This window comes from Ursus maritimus, unplaced genomic scaffold (genome assembly GCF_017311325.1).
Source record: "Ursus maritimus isolate PB19 unplaced genomic scaffold, ASM1731132v1 scaffold_4, whole genome shotgun sequence".
Classification (NCBI taxonomy): domain Eukaryota; kingdom Metazoa; phylum Chordata; class Mammalia; order Carnivora; family Ursidae; genus Ursus; species Ursus maritimus.
The window spans coordinates 56,321,831-56,343,374 of NW_024426552.1; the positions used below are offsets into that span (position 1 = coordinate 56,321,831).

Below are 21,544 nucleotides of genomic sequence, written 5' to 3' on the forward strand. Positions count from 1 at the left end.
CCCCTTGCTTCACTCGCGCCCCTTCCGGCTTCCCCTTCTCTCTCTCTCGCCGTAGCTCCGCCGCCACTTGGGCCTCACGTGACTCAGGACTCTCCCGACACGTGACGCGAGAAAGGGCGCGCTGGGGCGGGCTCAGGCCGCTTCTTCCCTCCTTCCGGAAGCGTAACACTGAACGCGCCTGCGCAATGGGTACCAGGTCCAATCTTTCTCAGTCCGGACGTTATTGTGCTTTTTGTTCCGGAATAGGAGGCTCGGGGGCAAAGACTTTTTCCCTTTCTTTCCTTCCCATAGCTTTCCCAACTATGGACCCTAAAAACTACTGCTGCTTCTGCGGAGCTACACAGTTACTGCCTCAGCTTTAGGATGTGCACTTCTTCACTAAAAACCCTTCGGACGGACCGAGGTAACCTCGCCCGCTTGGCAAACAAGTGCGCGTGCGTATGAAGGGATGGCGCTCCGCTCGAGATTCCTAACTGCGCATGTGTGAAAAGAAGGATTTCTCCCCCACCCCCCCGACTGTGGAGGGAAACCTGGCTTTCTCTTGCAGGGGAGGTACCTCTTTGACCTCTACGCCTGCGCGCAGGTGGGCTCTCTGTGTTGACGTTTCAAGCGCGTCTCTCCCCAGTGTCCCAGGCCTTGTGCACCATCCCTGCAGTGGGAGGTTTTGGAGAAGTTACCGAGCCTACAGTTTAGTTTCCTCAACGTATCAAAAGACGACTTTAGAGTCATTGATTTCTAAGCTCTCTTATGCTTTTAGCACTAGCAAAGTATAAATTCACAGCACTGTTGCAGATATTTCCATTTGGTTCATTATTGTAACGAAATCTTTCCCAGCAAGCCCTTCTCCCACTTTCTCGAGAAGAGCTGCTACTGAAGAGAACAATAGAAATCTGAAATTCTCTTCCTCTAGAGTAACGTTGCCAATAGGAATGAAAGTTAAAATTGCTTTCTCCAGAATTCTGCGGTCCAAAAGTGTCAGTTGCTCACTTGCTACTCTTGGCAGCACTTATAACCTGGCACTGCTTTTCTGTCTCTAGAGTTTCCCCTCCTATCAAATTCTGACTCTTTTTCATTTTTTCCCCATAGTTTCTCTTGTTCTCCTCAATTTTCTTGTTTTTGGTATATCCATAGCCAGCCATCTACAATATTTCTTTTCTGTTCGTTACTAATCAGTGGTATTTGTGCTATGCTTTATCTGCCTGCGGCGTTGCTCACGAATATGGTCTTTTCTTTAAGGCAGTTAAACAGTGGAATGGAAAGCAAGTGCTGTGGTCATCCCATGTTCTGCTCCTTGTCAACAATGTATACATTCCTGCNTGGCACCATATTCATTGCTTTAAGCTCAAGTCGAATCCTACTGGTAAAATATTCAGCCAATGAAGGTAAGTTAAGACTTGGACTATATGGAGCACTTCTATCTAATCATACATTATTTGTCCTGTCTTTGGTGTCCTTGTGTGTAAAATAGAGATAATACCTTTTCAGGTACTCTGCTTCATGTAAATAATAAAGTATGCTTAAATTTGATTCTGTAACTTTTCATTCCTTAGCAAGAAAAATGATGCTGAGTAAAATTTGGATTAGTCAAGTACAGTATTGAACCTTTTAGAGAACATAACATAACATCTGACTGTTGCTTTAATGAACAGGTATCTCTAGGTCTGTAGCAGTATGTGTAATTATAACTTTTTTTGAAATAGGAGGATATATATGGTCACTTGGCTTTTGTGAGGTACTGTCCTAATTACTGTACCAGTATGGCAGTAGAGATTATTAGCTCTAAAATTATTAGCTCAAGAAGTCTTCTGGGGTGTTTTTGTTTTTGTTTCTTGTGTATGTGTGTGTTGGGACCTCGTTTTTGAGTATGTTAGGGAATTCCAAATGCAGGGAAAGAGAGAATCTTAAGCAGATTCCATGCGTGGTGCAGAGCCCAGTGCAGGGCTTGATCTCAAGACCCTGAGATCATGACCTGAATTGAAATCAAGAGTCAGACACTTAACCAACTGAGCCACCCAGGTGCCCCTTCTGTTTTTTTGTTTTGTTTTGTTTTTTAATGTAGGAATTTGTATTTAGGCAAACAGTTTAATTTTACAAAGCTGTATTGAGAACCTTTCACTAGTTATTGAGAACACATAAAGTCATGATATCATGACCCTTAACTGTTTGCTTGGGTCTGATGTATAGATAAGTCTCTACTGAGGTTAACATTTATCTCTTGGGCACTAGGCCAAGTATTAAGTAGCATGTTCAAAGTGTGTAAGACATAGACATTGTTCTCAAGAACTCAGTTTATTAGGAGAGCTGTACATGTGAAACATCATGAAAATATGGTAGAATAAATGCAGTTTTACACCAAAGATGCAGAGATAGTTTAGGAAGTAATATATTCTGTCTGGGAGAGGATGATATGGAGTGCAAAGGGATCAGGGAATACTTCCTTAAAAGGTGAAGTTGATCCACAAGAGTACCGGTGGGCAGGGCTATTCAAAACAGAAGCAACAATCCATAAAAATGAATAGATACGTGGTAAAAAAAAAAAAAAAAAAAAAAAAAAAAAAAAAAAAAAAAAAGGATGAATTGTGAGAACATGTACTTCAGAATTACTGAGCAAAAAGTTTAAGGACTTGAAGGGGAGGGTCAAGGGTTGCTTTTTCCAGAGGGGAAAGTTATGATCAGATACTTAAGGACTTCATATGCCATGCTAAGGAGCTGGGACTTTGACTTTATTCTGTAGGCCCTAGAGTCTGGGGGATAGGGAATGCTTAAAGGATTATAAACAAAATGAGAGAGACTGTTATGGTAGCTGGATAGAGGATGGTCTCAGGAAGAGACTGGAAGCAGAGTAGCTAGTCGGGGTTATTGCAAATTCAAGCCACAGATGAAGAAGACTAACCAAGGCTATGGAGGTAGGAATAGAGAGGAGAGGATAGATTCAAAAAATACTCTAAACATAGAAAAGACAGGACTCAGAGAATGTATTGAATGTGGAGACTAAAGAACATGAAATACTGTGTACTCAAAGGTTTCTGGTTTGGGGTGCTAAGTAGATTGATGGTGTTCTCAGCTCATACGGAAGCTATTAAGAAGAAGCAGGTTGGACAGAATTCAGAAAGATTACAGAGTTTTAGTTAGGTACCTTCCGTGAGGCCAGGAGCTATGCCCTTGTTCACTGCAATATTCTGCACTGTCTAGCACATCACGTATGTGAAGGAAATACCAATTAAATTTATAAATAGGAGGTAGTTATTCATGTGGATATGTTTAGTGAGCATTAAACATTCCAGAATACAGATTTGGAGACATTGATATTAAATTGACATTTAAAACCATAGGAGCAGAGGGCTCATTCGGGATCAGCATGCAGAAGGAGAAAATAAGAGCCAAGGATAGAACTGCAAGGAATGCCAACATCTCAGAGCCATGCCAACACTCAGATGTTAAGAAAGAATCATTAGAAAAATAAGAGAACTAGATGCACATGACTTATAGAAGGGAAGGAAATGAGTTTGGAAACGAAGGACTTAGTATCATCATAATAAGATAGGGATTAAAGCATGCCCTTTGAAATTAGTAATTAGAAGATGTTTGATAATCTCAGAGACTAGGTAGTTTGAATAAAGTGATGGGATCAGAAACCAGATTGCTTGGGAGTAAGACCTGAATGGAAAATGGGTAAAATGGAGATAATGAATGTTGATGCTATTTTAGGAAAAGAAGGAGAAAGTATGATAGCTGGAGCGGGGGTAGGATCTCATATTTTGTTTTTTGGATGGGACAGTTTGAGCATACGTACAGGCCAAGGGAGGGAGGAAGCCAGTTAATAGAAGACAGAGGAGATACTTATTGGAGCAAAGTTCCTGAAGAGAAAGGAAGGTTTTAAAGGGGAGAATGGATCCTATTGGGATCATGGCCCCTTTCTTTGGACTAAAGGGAGCCCAGTAAGGATGGATGCACTGTAAATATGGTATATGAGTGAGAGCAGAAGGTAAGTGCAGGGAGGCCTGATGTGCTGCTGAGTCACAGTTGGGATCTACCATGACAGAAATGCAATGTAAAAATAAATAAGTAAAAGCCAAAGTGAGTTCTAGAGCGGCGGCAAGAATTTGAGAGTTGTAATCTGAAGGCCTCTCCCCTCCTTCTCGTGTGTGCATGTTTGCTCGTGTGTATCAGGGAGAGCAGATAGTAGAGTGTAATTTCAGCCTAGCTTTAAGCTCAGAGAAGGGAGGAGAAGTTTTGTGTTTTTTTTTTTCTTTTTAAAGATTTTATTTATTTATTTGACAGAGAGAGAGACAGCCAGCGAAAGAGGGAACACAGGCAGGGGGAGTGGGAGAGGAAGAAGCAGGCTCCCAGTGGAGGAGCCTGATGTGGGATTTGATCCCAGGACTCCGGGATCACGCCCTGAGCCGAAGGCAGACGCTTAACGACTGAGCCACCCAGGCGCCCTGGGAGGAGAAGTTTTAACTAGACTTTGAATGATGGAGAAAGTTTAACAGGCAAGTGTTAAGTTCAGGTGAACATTAATTAAGTGCAGAATACTGTTACCTGCCAGTTATATGAAGATGACTAACATGGGCCCTTTGTCATATGAAGCTTACATTCTAAGGGAAGACATATACAGAAGAAGTAACTATAATACAGTGGGACATGGACTGTTATAAAGGTTTATAGGTAGTGCAACAGGATCTGAGATGAACAAAGAATTGACTGTGCTTAGGTTGAGAAGGTCAAGGGAAACCACAGAAAAAAGAAAAAAGGTGTTCTGGATAGAAAGAATGTTGAGCTGGCATTTTTCCTCTGTACTTGGCCAGTTTTGGTTTTTCATATCATGACCAAGGGAAACAAGCAAATGTTTCAAAGGGGGGGAAAATGCATTCCTTAAAATAGGACCGAATAAAGTTTATGTTTGTCCTTGGCAAAATTGTACAGCAAGTTGTTTGTCAGCATTTAGAATAGACAGAGGTAACAGCTAAGACCAAGGCATACTGACCTAACCTCATTTCCTAATTAAATTGACTTGTGAGTTAAGATATATCTCCCAACTCATCAGTGGGTTTGGATATGTCAGATATTTCTTCCCTGCCCTAGAGGTAACCAGAGCCCTGGGCAGTTGCCTCTTGGCTCTAATAGCTTCCTTCTTTTATCCCAATGTACTGTTTATCCCAGAGTGCCAAACAGATACTGTTTGCTATATGTACCACGATGGGAAACAGACGGCAATACTCTAAGGGAATATCACGGACAGTGTACCTTGATGCTAGCAAGGGGGACAAGTCACGCTAGAGGAACCATGACCTGGGTTCTAATTCAGCCAGATAAATTTATAGCCTTTGATGAGTCAGGCCCTGAGTGCTAACTAATGGTCAGTTTAGAATCCCAACTCTAATGCCTTACCCCAAAGCCGCCTTTGCCCATATCCTTAGCCTCCTGCACATGTTTATCAGCAACTTGGATATGAACATCAGAAGCCTGTTTATCAAACTCAAGAATAATAAAACACTGAATGCGGTAGAGATAGCTAATACATTAGGTGAATTGATTAAAAAATCCAAGAGAGGGGGCACCTAAGTGCCTCAGTCAGTTAAGCGTCTGCCTTTACTCAGAGCATCATCCCAGGATCCTGGGATCGAGCCCTGAGTTGGACTCCTTGCTCAGCGGGGAGTCTGCTTCTCCCTCTTCCTCTGCCTGCTGTTCCCCCACTTGTGCATGTGTGCTCTCTCTCTCTGTCAAATAAATAAAAATAAAATTAAAAAAAAAAAATCCAAGTGAGAAAAAGCCAACTGGATGAAGTTTGATATAACGAGTATTAAAATCCAGCTTTTAAGTTTAAAAATAGCTATAAATTATTAACTGTATATAAACATTATAGGGAACAGAATTTATAGTTAAAAAATTTTTATTACATTTCAGAAAACAAGTATGATTATCTTCCAACTACCGTGAATGTGTGCTCAGAATTGGTGAAGCTAGTTTTCTGTGTGCTTGTGTCATTCTGGGTTGTAAAGAAAGGTGAGTCTTGAAGTGGTACTCTATACTTGTTAAAAATCACAGAATCAAAACATTTTAGAACTAAAAGGAACATTCGATGTCATTTAGTCTAGCCCACTAATTTTATATATGAGGACACTAAGATACAAACTTAGGTATGATTACCCCTGTTTTGCAAGTGGAGAAACAGGCTCAAAGAGAAAATGTTATGCATTGGTGAGTAGGAGGGGGCAGGGCCAGTACTCCAACCCACGTTTTCTTCGTGTCTTGGCCATTGCTCTACCTTGTTACTTGTTCGTTTGTTGGGTCACACAGTGAGTTAGTTTTTATTCAAATTCAGTATTTTCTCAATCACTGCTGTCTGATTTGATATGTAGCATACTGCAAAAACAGTCCTTATTTCCTACAGGGGAGGTAGTATAGTGGATTGGAGTCAGAAAGACTGTATTCTGGGGCAGATTATTTTAACTTCTCTGACTTCCAGTTTCATTACTTATCAAGCAGATACTTCCTTACATCTAAAGCATCTGGCCTTTTGTGGTTCTTCATATGTTTATGCATTAATGCTCCACCTTAGTTCCCCAATTCTTGAGCCTTAGTGCTCTCTATTCTTTGGTCTGCCCTCATATGTGAGGTAGGCATAGAATTTAAAGTCAAAGGTCTTTTCCAGGAAGATTGCTTTTTATTTTTAAAAGTTTCAATTTGTTCAAAGTTTCTAGTTGGTGAAATACATTTCTTAATCTCATGAAATTTATGAGTTATTTGCAGGGCTTATACTTAAATTGTTTTCTATTTTTGCATGTTATTTTATATTCTCTTGTTACAGTACTTTCCTAAGTTTTTGGAAATCGGGAGATGGGATCGTAACTCATACTAAGATTAGTAAAATTTAATTTTTTCTACTCCCATATATATAAATTTTTACCTGGTATCTTCTTTTCCTGATTCCCTCTGGGGGAAAAAAAAAACCCAGCATAAATGCTTGATTTTTTTTTTTTCTCTGTATTCTTACTTCTTGCTCTTTCTCTCGGCTTTATGTTCTAATAGCAGTAAGAGAAACCTTAAGAATCCTGAGATGTTTCAGGTGATGTTTCAAGTTAACAGGAATTAGGTATTCCTGAGGGTGTTGCTGATTGTCATTGATGAGGCATGGTGGTTGGTGGGTTGAAGAAAGAGAGACAATAATGAAATCCTATATTACCTTTGATTTCTTAAGGCTAATAGTCACTGATGAAAGCAAGTTCATAAAGCCTCTTTCAAAGAACTGTATCAGTAATCAAATACAACTTTGTCTAAAAATATGGGCATTCTCATCAAGATCCTTTGTTTATTGCTGTCTTTCTTTCTTTAGAAGATCATCAGAGTAGAAACTTGAGATGTGCTTCCTGGAAGGAATTCTCTAATTTCATGAAGTGGTCCATTCCTGCCTTTCTTTATTTCCTGGATAATTTGATCGTCTTCTATGTTATTTCCTACCTACAGCCTGTAAGTAAATATGATAGAAAATAGCATTGGAAAAATATAGAGAAACGAATCCCAGAACTAATCTATTTTATCATTTTCATTGTCAGTGTTAGTTTCTCTTTGCCCCGGGTGGTCTTCCTTAGGTTTGACCAGAATCATCTGAATACGGAATTCCCAATCTGCTTGCCACATTCTCTCACTGTTAAAGATTGCTGCAGAAAACTTGCTGACTATTTGGCAGGGGTTGCTCCCTGGCCAGTGAATATGGAGCCGTCTCTCTGTGTGTAACCTTGGTCAGTCTACCTGTTTGCTGAGCCATCCTATGGTCCCGAACCTCTGTTAACTTCAGCTTTCAGTACCTCCAAACAGATGTCCGTGATTAACTTGGAAAATCGTGTACTCAGTGCCATACTTTTTCCTATACCTGCTTTAATGTTGTATATTCATTCTGTTTGTATGATTACTTTTTTTTCCTATTAATCCTATCATTTAACCAACAAGTTCTTTAAGGGTAGAAAATACATTCTCCCAGCTATAAATGTTATCTATAACTGATAATACTAGGGGTCTTTCTTTCTCATCTCTCTTGGCATCCTCCATGCCAGTTGAGAAATCCATTCATAATCGGAATCCATTCATAATCACAATTAAAATTTGGTCTTCTGCTTTTATGTATTACTACTCAGTTTGGGGCATGTGTATATTTTCCCCTAGTATTTTACAAAATGAAGATTTCTATTGCCATTGTTGCCAAAATGTGTTTTAAGTTTCTTTGAAGAATATATTCAGGCATTTTTATGATAAATAAGGACTTTTACTGGCATTAGTTCTCTATGTGAAGCCTCTTAAATATAACCAAATCACTTTGAGAGTGGAACAAGGAGAGATCAGTAGAGCCCTAAGTAGAAAACAGAAATTTGATTCTTTTGCACAATTTAGAAGCTATGTAATTAGGCAACCCCCAACTACTATAAGTGTCATTTGCCCATCTGTAAAATAGAATAACGTTACCATACCAACCCAAAGGCAGGAACCTGGGCCAGGTGATCACCTGAAGTTCCTTTCAGCTGTGTGATCCATGTTATTAGTAAGTGTTTTGAATGTTAGAATTGTTCTTTCTTAAATTCTTACTTCCACTTTGTTTTTCAGATCTGAGAATTCCTGTACCCAACAACAAAATTATTGGCATCAATGAGTACACAGTTGTTGTATTTTATTAAGATTAGCTCTAAATTTCTATCCCTTTCCTCTATCCTCAATATGAAAGCAAGATTGCAGCTTCCTTGTTCTTCCAGCTCATTGCTTTGCTCTTCCTTCCTGATTGTGCACAGCCACAGATATTACAAAATCGGTCACATGGCGTATCCTGTGTATTGCTGTGCCCAAGTCTTCTTGGGAAGAATTAAATAGAGATGCATGGCAGTTTTGGGGCAAAGACTCTGGCGTTTTGTTTATTCTATGCTCTTGCATGGAAAGCAGTAAACTCAGAATTCAGCAGGGCCGCCAGGCTGCCTGATTGGGTGATCTGAACCATTATTGTGATGGATCAGAGTCACTGCCTCCTCCCTCTTATCAGCCACTTACTTTCCTCATCAGTTCTTACTCTTCTCCTACCTGGGGGTTCATAAACATTCGTCTCCAGAGGACACTGAGAAATCCTTAAAACAGCTCTTCCCACAAAAAACTCAACAGAAAAACAACAATGTTGTATTCTTGGAGTTTTTACTGGTTTTTATTGGATTTATTCTTATTTCTTTAATTTACCTACACATTAGCCACATTTGCTGGTTATGTAAGACTACTGAAAAATACTCTTTGGAGTTCAGTCAACTTAAACTGACAGCAAGGCAAAAGGCAGAGTGAAGGAAACGAGTAGGATTTGTTTTTAAAAATTGTTAATATCCTCAGATCCAATCATGGGGAGCGGTGATGAAATTTCATACTTTCTGAGCCAAGATATGTACATGTTCAGGTTAATATTCTCATGTCTGAAATATGACTGAATTCATGAAAAGAGACCATTATGAAATCTAGCTAACACATTTAAAAGTGTTGGGAACGATGTGAATAAATCAAAGGACTGTCAAATATGAGTTTGGTATTGAATCACTGGTACTGAGTCACTGCCGTTCAACCAGGAGAACTGATTGAATTCCTACAACAGTAAAGATGCTTAAAAACCTATACTTCAATTTTCTTACTGTATAAACGGGCCTAACAGGACGTGTCTTCCCTGCACCCCTGGAAAGAGTGTGGAAACTCTATAAGGCACTTGAAGAGCTTGACAAAGTATGCTTCATAAGCAAGGTAACTGTTATTTGTAGACCTGAACGTTTAGAGTTTCTAAGCATTTCCAGATCCACATATACAGATTATTTACACAGGCATTTGCTGAATTTAAGCACGTTTTCAAAGCGTATACAATAATTTGGTCATATCTGTATACGTTAACAACCAATAAAAATGGAATTTAATCCTCTGGTGAAATAGCTGCCCTAATAACCCCTCAGGTTTTGACCAAAAAAGCTTTTTTTGTCAGGTGAACCAGCAAGCTGGGAGATTTCTGAGGTCACTACTTTGTTTGGATTGTAACTCTATCTTCTTCTTCTTTCTAGGCCATGGCTGTTATCTTCTCAAATTTTAGCATTATAACAACAGCTCTTCTATTCAGGATAGTGCTGAAGTAAGTAACTTACTCTGAAAGCATATATCATACTTTAAAATGGCACGGCCTTATTTCAGATGATATACCCAGCACACTGAACCCTCTGAATCCCAGGACCGGGATTTTATTCCTCACTGGCTTTGTGTTTTGGACAAATTGTTTAACCCATCTAGAAAGCAGCTCCAGTGCTGACCCATCTAAATCTTTGCAACTAGTGTATGAAAAGTTTTTTCTTAGCATCTCAGAAAAAAAGAGAATTGACCAGCTTATTTTAATTTTTAGTGCCAAATTTTCAACGAAGAATTCATGAGCTTTTTTTTCCCCCCTAGAATCTCTATACTTTAGTAGGGAACCAAGAAGTTCCTAAATATTGTTAATGCATTTGTTATTTGTAGTTTGGAGGTGATAAAGAGTGGCAGCTTCCTTAAACTACTTGAGGTGAGTGCATGATTTAAGCTGTGATCGGCGGAGGATTTGCATGAGGAATCTAGTCAAAATTACAATTAATAAGAATGATAGATTTTTAAACTTTTAAAGTGCTATCACCAGTGTTTCCTTTCTTCAGGAAGACCTTTGAATAAAATAAACTATTAAGTAAACGGGCTCAGCTGCCAAGCAAAGGCCAGAATATTCTAAGGTATAATGGGATTTGGTATTTAACTCTAGCTTAATTTGTTACTTGATGATGATAAAAATAAAATTAACTTCTTGTTATATTTGTTGTGATTGTTTTTTTTTAATTTTGCGTTCACTTCCCCTTTTAATTTCTTATTTCTCAGTGTGCCATGTCATAATATGTGCTTTCATAATTTATGTGTACAGAAGAGTGAATGGCTTAGTGCATAGGCACTCAGTAAATATTTGTTGAATCCATGATGGGTTCAGTACATTAACTATATGGAGTTCTTGAAAGACTTTCTTTTTTTTTTTTTTAAAGATTTTATTTATTTATTTGACAGAGATAGAGACAGCCAGTGAGAGAAGGAACACAAGCAGGGGGAGCGGGAGAGGAAGAAGCAGGCTCATAGCAGAGGAGCCTGATGTTGGGCTCGATCCCATAACGCCGGGATCACGCCCTGAGCCGAAGGCAGACACTTAACCACTGTGCCACCCAGGCACCCCTTGACTTTCTTTTAAGCATTCAATTTAACAGTTGATGTGAGAGATGGGGGAAAATGAACATGTTTCGTCCAGGTTAGATGTTAGAGTGCACTGAAATTTGCTTTTGCATCAGGTTCTTCATTTTATTTATGAATTGTGACAGTAATTCAACTAGCAAGTTAAAGAATGCTAATTCCAAAAATGTTTCGAAGTCTTTAAAATCAACATAAAAGTCACTTCATAGGATAAAAAGTTGACTTCTGAGAAATTATATGTAAACGGTAATATCTTTATATTGATTCCTGTGATAAAATTGGAGATGCATGTCCACGGAGGACAAAAATTGGCTCTGCCACGTAATAAAAGTTTCATTATTTGATAAGGGAGTCTCATAATGGGGTCTCAAAAACATGTTTTTTTTAAGTAAAAATTTTTTTCCTGTGAAATGACAATTTATGGGTACACATGGTATTATACTTACCTAATACAATACATAAGTATTGTGTCAAAATTATGTCAATTTAAAATTGAATTTGCCCAACTGAAAATATATAAAATATGTATTGCCAGGTTTGGAATTGGCCCATAGCTCTAGCTGTGCCCTTAATTGTATGTAATACTTTTTGTTTGTTTGCTTGTTTTAATTTGCTCCAGAACGTGAGCTGTGGCTCAGAGGTCGAGGTGAGGGGCCTGTCAGAAAGGCCTTATCCAGGGCTGGCCTGACTGGTTTGTAGGCAACAGGGCGGGCAGGCTTGCAGCTGGACAGGGAGAAGATAACACAGTAAGGACTCCTCAGGGCCAAGGGCTGGGCTAAGGGCTGAGCCAAGGGCCTTTCCCCTGTCTAGACTTCACAACAACCCCAGGAGGCAGAAGTTACTGTCCTCGTTCATCAGTAGATTCATCCCAAGCTGAGTCTGTGCCCAGAGCCACCAGGCGTTTTGCAGCATTTAGGTGGCTTCAACCACGGGAGGGAGCAGGTGGGGCAGCAGGGTTAGAGGCAGATGGACCAACTCAAAGTGAACTGCCCCTGTTGGGCTGAGAGAGAGCTGGCACATGGGCAGAGATGACCATCTTTAATTTTTAAACATTAAAAATTAGTTAGAAAGTTCTTACTGTAACCAAATCTAAATCTATACTGTAAACTTAGTTTGCTTTTTATACTATTAATTATAACATTGTTATATTGTTGCTAGTTTTAATAATAATTAATATTGTGAACTAAAGTTCCAAAAAGCTTTTTCACACGTTTTACCTCTTAATATTCAGAGCAGTGATATTCTTAGACATGTATTTGCTTTGTTGTTAATATCTCTCAGTTTTGAATCCTTCGAAGTTAATTAAATAGACAATAAAATCACTCCATTTTTGTTATTTTTGCAGGCACTAACTTAGCTCCCAGAGGGGACCTTAATTTGAATGATTGACAAGTCAGCAATGAAACTACTCTTAATATTGCTAAAATAATATAAAATCTAATACTGTCTTTTATGAGAATGTCTTCCAAGTACTGTATTATCTGTTATTACATTTGTAATCAACTTTGTTCTATTTTGATCTTTTTGTCGTTGGTGGCACATGTTGGTTGTTTGGTTTTCCTTATTCAGTCTACTCTTTGTGAACCATTTAATGTTTTTTTCCCCTTAGCAATAAAGTTTTGACCCAGGAGTAGCAGCTTGAGCCTTATTACATATTCTTAATATGTTTACCATAACTCATTTTACATTTAGACTCTTTTTTATTTTAATTCAATTAATTAACATATAGTGTATTATTAGTTTCAGAGGTAGAGTTCAAGTTGTATATGACACCCAGTGCTCATTCTATCACGTGCTCTCTTTAATTGCCCATCACCCTGTTACCCCATCCCCCCAGGCCCCTACATTTAGAATATCAAAGCTGTTGTCTTATACTTGACTCTAGCAGAGCCATCAAATACCTTTCTCATACAGATAAAGAGGATAAGGCTATACAGGCAAGAATTAGTTGGAATAATTTGAAAGTGGTAGAAAAATATCACCAAGCAAATGTCTTACCAGATGTTCTAGAGAAACCCCATGTGCATGTGTAGATTTGTTCTTTGAATTATAGCCACTGGTCCACAGTAGAAACTGATGGTGGGCATTATGCCTCAAAGCCTTACTAGGTTGCTCTTAAGGCTTGGCAAAGTTGTATTATTTTGTTTAATTAGACTTTAGGAAATAGTAGTATCAACCTGAACATTCAGATCTGGGGGCAAAAGATAACCAAACAAGCACTTTTATCTAAAAAATGTATATAAATTTCCCTGATATCTTCAAAAAGAAGCTGTTGGGGAAAAATCAATGAAAAACATTTTGACACATGATGGGTGTCTTAGAATTTATGGTAATGTTTAATTACTCTCCAAATAAGCAGGAAAAAAAAATGTGCCCTCACTGGTACAAGCATTTCTTCAAAATTTTTCACTTGATAATTCTGTTTTATAATTTCCTGTTATACATCTGCCACTGGTCACTCTCTGTGCTACTAAGAAATGTTTTGTGTACAATTTTTTTTTAAGTCCTGTGAGTCTTTCCATTTCATTTCATTTTCGTGTTCTGCCCTGTTTTACTATCACCAGATATGGTAGAGATGCTCTTATCTAACACAATTTGGACTTAATTGTTTAGTTATTAGGAAAACTCAAAGTGGTGAATCATTTAAAAAAAAAATACTTTAAACAGCTTAAGATGTGTAAATGTCCATTCATCAATGTTTTAAAGAGCTCAGGCATTATTTATTTCCTAATCTTATAATTAGCTCATCTGTACACAGTTTGAAGGCAGGTTATCTTGTGAGTAATTTGCCTTTAATTAATCTTTCAAGCATCCAACTTTTCATAAAAATAGCAATCCTTTCCTTTTGCTCATAATGTATCATTTATGTAATCATTAAATATCTAATTACAATAATGAGGTCACCTGGCAAAAACACAGTTAGGAACAGAGACTCTTTGTGAGCAAGCAGTTCATTTGGGAGCAGAAGTCCTCTGGTAGAGTAGTCTTCTGGATGTAAGCAATCAGCTCTGATCAGCAATCTGAATGGTTTGGTTACCGGGGCAGTGGAGAGATCAGTTAGGCGAGTTTCTACTCTTGCCTCCACCAAACTGTGAGAAACAAATTCAAGCACAGTCATTGATAAGCGTACCTGTTCTCAGCTGCCTTTATGGGATAATTTATTAAGCTTTATTTTCTTTGCTGAAAATCTACCATTTTCAGCCTAATCCTTAATAATTTTTATATTCTTCTAGAACATTACCTTGAATGAGCAACATTTGCAGTGGTACTGATTAATTTGTTTAAGGCTTTGCTTAATTAGGTTCTTTTTTCTCAATGTCAGTGTTAGTGGAAAATCTATTAGCTGTGAGGATTGAAAACCTCTAAAGGAATTATAGATTATATTATACATAAGTATAATATATATTACATTTGTCTTGATGTCCAGTAATTGGTTATATAATGATTTTTATGAATTGGGCATATACTTTTCATCTGTCTTTTCTATTTCCAATCACTTTGCTTTTTACCACTTATGCATACCTGCCACGCCTTTAGAAATTTATGTGATTAGTATACAGTTTCTGACCTCATAGCTTCGGGCTATGCTAGCCTCGTAACTAAATGCTAGATCTGGTTATTTGAAAGTACATACATGAGAAGACATGATAATGTGCACATGTGTGCTGCTGTCTAGGCTGATCTGTGCACATACCAGTTTCAATTCATGAAGCTCTGTGGAAGCATTGGTGAAATCAGACACTCGTCCTATGTATGCACCTTGGGATCTCATTATACTTAGGCATTGTACTTAAGAGGCACATCGGTCCGAAAGGAAGACCTGCAAACCATGGCTCAGATCCCTTCGTTGCTCTTTCATAAACATGTGACCTTAGGAAAATCCGTTAAGCTCTCAGAGCACTGTTTCCTTCCTTAGAACAGAAATTGCCTGACCCACGTGTCCAGTAAATGCTCCAGAGTTCTTATAACTTCCATACTTTACCTGTTGCTTTACACTTCTTCCTTTGCTTATGTTCTGTGTGTGTGTGTTCCCTCTTCTTCATCTGACTAATTGATCTTTAAACTTGAAGATTTTGTTCCCCTTCAGATCTCCGTATCGTTCCCCACCTGAGTCGGCTGCTCCTCTTTCCTTAGTCAACATTGTCCATTCTTGTTGTTGTTGCCTTTGTGTAGACTCTTCCCTCTGCCTGGACATACCACCAGCTGCCATTTCACACGGCAGATTTCAGTTTATTTTTCATGTCTCACCTCAAGTGTCACTTTTTTCTTTGAAACAACATCTGACTCCATTTACAGACTCAAGGGTTCCTTCCTTATTGTGCCCCAGTTGTTCTATGTATCACTTGTCACACATTATGTTTACATTATTTAGTTTCAAGGCTCTTCCCTATTGTAAATTCCTTGGGATGAAGATCAAGTCTTCTCTCCCCAGGCTCATAGTAGCCTGGCACATAATAGCTGCTTATTTAAATGTCTGTTGAACTGAATGAATCCACAAAATAGATCAACAATAATGTATGTCTTCTATATCGCGCAAGTTTGTGGTTAGGCAAAATAAGTAAAGAAATAAAGCATTGTTAAGATTTTGTAAACCGAAACATTAAAAATATTTTCCTTATTGTCCCAAACGTAGTTCGCTGTAAAATGCTTTATGATTAGACCACAGATCTAGGAGCAGGCTCCCTCCTTAAATCTTTTTTGGCTCATGAATACCTTTGAAATTTGACAGCTTTGAAGGGTCTCATGGGATTGGTGGGAGTGGGGCCAAGAATTCACCTGTCTAGAAGATTTGGCACCTACTGCAAGGATTCATGGATTTCTAAAGCTCCAAATTCAGGTTGATGGAAATCAGGTTGAGAATCTCTGCCATACTTACTTCATAGCAAAGTAAAAAGTTATTGTTACAAAGCTCTATGATCAGCTTTGGAGGTAAAAAGGAGACTTAGTTAAATCTAAAGTTAAAAGGAAATGTAACAATGAGAAGAAATGACTGAATGGCATTAAGAGACAATTTATTACAAAGGTGAATAAAAATATCATGCTTTAGAAGCAGAGACGCCAACAGGTTTCCTTTGAACTTGAATCAGGAATGCTAGCAAAAACTGAGTACAGTTTATTCAACCAAGTACTTAAGTGTTGGAGTTTTCAGTAGGAACAGTCGATATAGGAAAGGAGGAGGAGGGAACAGAAGTAAAACCTTGTTTTTCCTCTTCGAACAGGAGGTATCTAAACTGGATACAATGGGCTTCCCTCCTGATTCTGTTCTTGTCTATTGTGGCCCTCACTGCCGGGACTGAAACTTCACAGCATAACCTGGCAGGACATGGATTTCATCACGATGCCTTCTTCAGCCCATCCAATGCCTGCCTCATTTTCAGAAACGAGTGTCCCAGAAAAGGCAATTGCACGGCAAAGGCATGGACTTTTCCTGAAGCAAAGTGGAACACCACAGCCATGGTTTTCAGTCACATCCATCTCGGCTTGGGCCATGTGCTTATTATAGTCCAATGTTTTATTTCTTCAATGGCCAATATCTATAATGAAAAGATACTAAAGGAAGGGAACCAGCTCGCTGAAAGCATCTTCATACAGAACAGCAAACTCTATTTCTTTGGCATTCTTTTTAACGGACTGACACTGGGCCTGCAGAGCAGTAACCGTGATCAGATTAGGAACTGCGGGGTTTTCTATGGCCACAATGCATTTTCAGTCGCTCTTATTTTTGTGACTGCATTCCAGGGCCTCTCGGTGGCTTTTATTCTCAAGTTCCTGGACAACATGTTCCATGTCTTGATGGCCCAGGTCACCACTGTCATCATCACAACAGTATCGGTCCTGGTCTTTGACTTCAGGCCCTCCCTGCAGTTTTTCTTAGAAGCCCCCTCCGTTCTTCTCTCCATATTTATTTACAAAGCCAGCAAGTCTCCAGGTCTGGAGTATGCACCTAGGCAAGAAAGAGTCCGAGATCTCAGCGGCAGCCTCTGGGAGCGCTCCAGTGGGGTAAGTTTGTGAGGATGCTGCCTTTTGCCTATTCTTCCCAAATTCAGTGCACAGTTATACAAGAAAAGAAACTGGGCAGTGCTTGTTTTTCAAAGGATGTATTGGATTTCTGTGACTTTGAAAAATTATTCAACAAACATTCACTGGACTTAGGTGTGCAAGGGCTCGTGATAATGCTGTAAGGGGTCGAGAACAAGCATAAATCACAGTCTCAAGGACCTTCTGTGTTAGTTGTATCTTGTAATGTTGTAGAGCCATTGAGCTGGGAGATGTCCCACAGGTTATCTTGTCCAGGCTTTCTAGTTTGGTAAATGAATAAACAGACTCAGAGAGGCTAAGTGGGTTATATAGTACATAAAAAAAACTATACTAAACCCATGAGGTCTGACTCCTAGTCCATTACTCTTTCCACCCCACCATAGTCAGGGAAATATGCCTCATTCATAAGAAAAGTTGGTCTTTGACATGAATAAGTCTTGTTCAATATAAGTGGAAGTCCTGGCTCCTTGATTTTCCCTCAGTTACTCATGAACCCTAATGTGCCAGAAGGGCAGGCCTTATCTCATTAAGAAGATGGTTTTCAAAATGTCTTCATAAGTAAGAGAAAAATATTTTCTCGTATTATTCTGCCAGTTGCTTATAATTCTTCTAGGAGGGTCTATCCATGGTGGTATTAGCAGATTAATAATAGTCTTATGGAGATTCAAGTAAGGAGTTAGATATATGTTTAAAAGATGAAATAAACTCCTCTAACTAGCTTTAAATTTAGAATTTTCATGAATACACAAAATATTAAGTACTTCACAAAATGAACATTTCACTCTTTGGGAAAATCATCTCTTGTCTATTAGTTTGTGGTGGTGTTTCCATCAGTAATGTCTCTGAAGTAGTGACAGAACAGATTCTTAAGATGAAAAAGTTAGAAGGGTGGGTCCCAGATGCCCTGATCTCAGCCAGAGTACAGTTTCAAAAGTCCTGTATTCTTTTCCGATGGTTTGATGACACCGCTTACTGTACTTTTTAGGTAAAAAAAATTACCGATTTTAGGCGAGGGCCTAGTTTATACTTAGTTCTCCGACCACTGGTTATTTCCCTTCAAGACCAGCAGAGGGTGCCCCTTACTGTGTTCCGGTTGTTGGTTTTGAAATTGAAGTACTGAGATGCATGTTGATTTTTTGTGATCTCATTATGTGTCTAAAATTAACTTTGCAAGAACATAAATATCTATCTAATTTCATTGACTAGATTATAGTTGTAGTTTAACGAAATAAATTTTTCCAGTAGGGTTTCTCCTTAGTAATCATTAAAATGCTACATTTCTAGTGTTGTTTTAAGTAATTACTGATTTCATATTTCCTTTTAGGATGGAGAAGAACTGGAAAGACTTACCAAACCAAAAAGTGATATTGAGTCAGATGAAGATACTTTCTAATTGGTACCCCAATGATTGGCAGCTCTCAGAAACCTTATTTTCACGTCTTCAGCATGTGTAATATTTATCTCTTCACTTTGATAAACAAGAACATTTCTAAAGCATAATACTCTTTTGCATATATCTAACCACTCCCGAAACAGTTCCATCCAAGGCTTAGAGTACCCAAAGGCTAAAGCATTCTAAGGAACTGACACGGGAGTAAGAGTATGAAGACTGCATTAATGGTACTTGGTAAGTCGACAAGACACATTCCCAAGTTATCTTCCTTGTCCTCCAGGGGTCCAAAAGACTTGTAATAATCACGTTGGCTGTACCCTATAAATATAAAAATAGTAATCAGTTTTCCAGATATTCATAATTATGAATGTAGTTCTATTCTGCATGCTAAAGTGTTCCCTTATGTATCATTATAAATATCACCTAGGTTGTCCCTTGAATTTTGAAGCCCTGGAGATACTCATTTTGCAGTTAAAAAGGAATGTGATTCTTTCTAAAAAGTTTGGTGGAAGGACTTTACCATTTGGCTACAACATTGATTTGAGGGCAGTGTAGTCTATACCAAATGTTTTGCCAAAGAAGCAATTTTTCAGAAGCAAAATATTAGAATTTTAATTTTTAGAAATTCATAGGGAATTTGATTTTCAGTGATTATCCTTTGATATTTTTCTACACAAATAAGCTTCAGTTTAGGTAAAAGTTGGTTCCCAATTACCACAGTTCTCACTTGGATTTTCAGTCATTTAAACAAACCACAGTGGACTTTTTTTCTCCTCGGTTTGACCTCATGACTCTTGGATTATCAGATTCTAGAGAACTAACGAGCCATTTCATTGTATTAGTTATAATTAGAACTTATGATTGTTATATATCTTACTATCATACCCTATTCCTAAGAATCGAGACAGTGGCTTCAGAATCATAACAAACTGTCAGTAAGACTAATGCCTGAAATTTGCTTTTTAAAGGGTCACTTTGCAAACAAATATCTTTCACTGAAATATGAATAGTCTTACTGTAAAACAAGGAAACATAGTAAATATACTACAGTAATAATATTGATACTTCAAGTGCATGATATTTTTTGAGGTATTTTTGCATGCAGCCAATTAAATGTGAGGTAGAGAAGCCAGGTGGTAGATAATAAAAAGTGAGAAAACAGAAGTGACTTGCTCAAGGTCATGCAGCTGGATGGCGATAGGAGAGGCCTACCTCACAGGCCTGTGTACACAGTTTACAGAGTACGACACTGTAGACGTGAACTTTAAGGTGTCATTTTCATGCAGTCTGTACATCTCTTCTTCCCCTAATTTTCATGCAGATGAACATGTGATAATACTGTAAATAATCCATCTGTGATATCTGGGATAATACGACAGGCAAGAGTTGGTGGAAATTTATAAATAAAATAATTATTAAACCCGTATCTTGAGTCTTCACTGTCATGTGAGGTGGGACACGGAGTTCTTTTCGTTTTCATTTCAAAAAATGGAGCGAGGCAAGAAATCCAAACAGCTTTTAAAACTTTCTTTTTCAGTAGATGTTGACTTCTGAGAATAGCAAAACTGAGAATCACCTTATCATAGGTATACCCCTCCAGGTTGTGAAAGAGGGAGTTTACATTATTATGGCAATTCATTTTAAAGGTAAGGAAATCAGGTATAGAAAGACCTCCTTTTTAGGAAATATAATATATAAAAAATCTAATGGAACAGAAAAAATTACAACAATATTATTGGCAAAGGTATTGCCTACATTAAATACATTACATTAAACAGCAGATTTCAGTAATTCGTGGAGCTTGATTTTCTTATTTGCAACGACTTTATTTGTAATTACAGGTTTAGCTGTGTTAACTGACCAATTACTAGGATAAAGAAAGAGCTGGAGCTAAAATGTGAAGTTCCGGCGTGGACGGGCTGTAGTACGTTGTGGGCACTAATGCTTTGAAAGGAGAATCACTGGAAGGTGAGAGGTCCAGAAACCACAGCTAATCATCTCAAGTGCTCTTGGAGTCAAGTATATGACCTGGGAAGAAGAACAATTGTTATGTGGAAAAAGAAGTAGTGTTTCCTACTCTGAAGAGCCAAATTAGAGTGAACATTGTAGAGTGACAGTTATTTTTTCCTTGTAACCGAGACCCTCCGAACAAACGATTCTTTTCAACCGTAGAAAAGGTCCTGAAGAGCAGTAGAGAGTAGTAGTGAATTCTTGATCACTGAAGTTTTCAGGGAGAGATTGTACCATTAGAATGTTTTAGAAGACATTGCTTCATTGGTATAGAAGTTGGCCTAAATGATTTCTGAAATCCCTTCTTATTTTTAGATGCTCTTCTAAGCAGGTATGACCTACAACTGATGTGCTGAATCTGCTTGCTTCATAGTTTCTGAATAGCCTTTGGTTGGACCTCACGTGTGGCCTGCAACGACCTGGTTCCAGCTCTGTCACCGGCCCCAGGACCAAACTTAGGTCCAGCAGTGCCTAATCCTGAAGGGAAGCAGGATGTGGATGTTGCTTGTAGAGGGAAAGATGGCCCAGACCCAGGATCCCAAATCCTTGGCCAGCTGTGTCCTGCTGCTATAGGTTTTCATGGTCCACATGCAAGAGGAGACTCAGGGCCAGATTCCTTTGTTTACAGCTCCGAGGCTTGCCTCTCAGTTCCCACGTGGAAGTCCTGTTGCTTGTGAGCTGGACTAGACTGTGCAGCTGCAGGGAATCCCTGCGCTTTTCCAAACAGCCCAACAGGCTTGACCTAACACAGCCCAGGTCCTCCTTGGCTCTTTTCCCTTTTATGTAAGTCCTGGTTTTTCCCACCAACTCTTACCACTCCAGTGTGGGGAAGAGTCAGAGAAAGCCAAACTC

At 38.6% G+C, this 21,544-nt stretch overlaps 1 protein-coding gene across 4 annotated transcripts; it reads left to right on the plus strand.

Annotated features, from left to right (window-relative positions):
- The first annotated feature begins 444 nt into the window (after window positions 1-444).
- SLC35A5 (solute carrier family 35 member A5) lies at window positions 445-20,106 on the plus strand. 4 transcript variants are annotated; one of them, XM_008706588.2, is made up of 7 exons: window positions 445-583; window positions 1,237-1,382; window positions 5,908-6,006; window positions 7,337-7,470; window positions 10,065-10,132; window positions 16,470-17,250; window positions 18,614-20,106. In XM_008706588.2, exons 1-7 carry the CDS (start codon window positions 480-482, stop codon window positions 18,680-18,682), a joined length of 1,401 nt encoding a protein of 466 aa, XP_008704810.2. In that variant the 5' UTR covers window positions 445-479; the 3' UTR covers window positions 18,683-20,106. The 4 variants fall into 4 exon arrangements, with proteins under 4 accessions (XP_008704810.2, XP_008704811.2, XP_040477166.1 ...); XM_008706589.2 differs by having other exon boundaries at window positions 7,340-7,470; XM_040621232.1 differs by lacking the exon at window positions 5,908-6,006.
- Window positions 20,107-21,544: the final 1,438 nt, after the last annotated feature.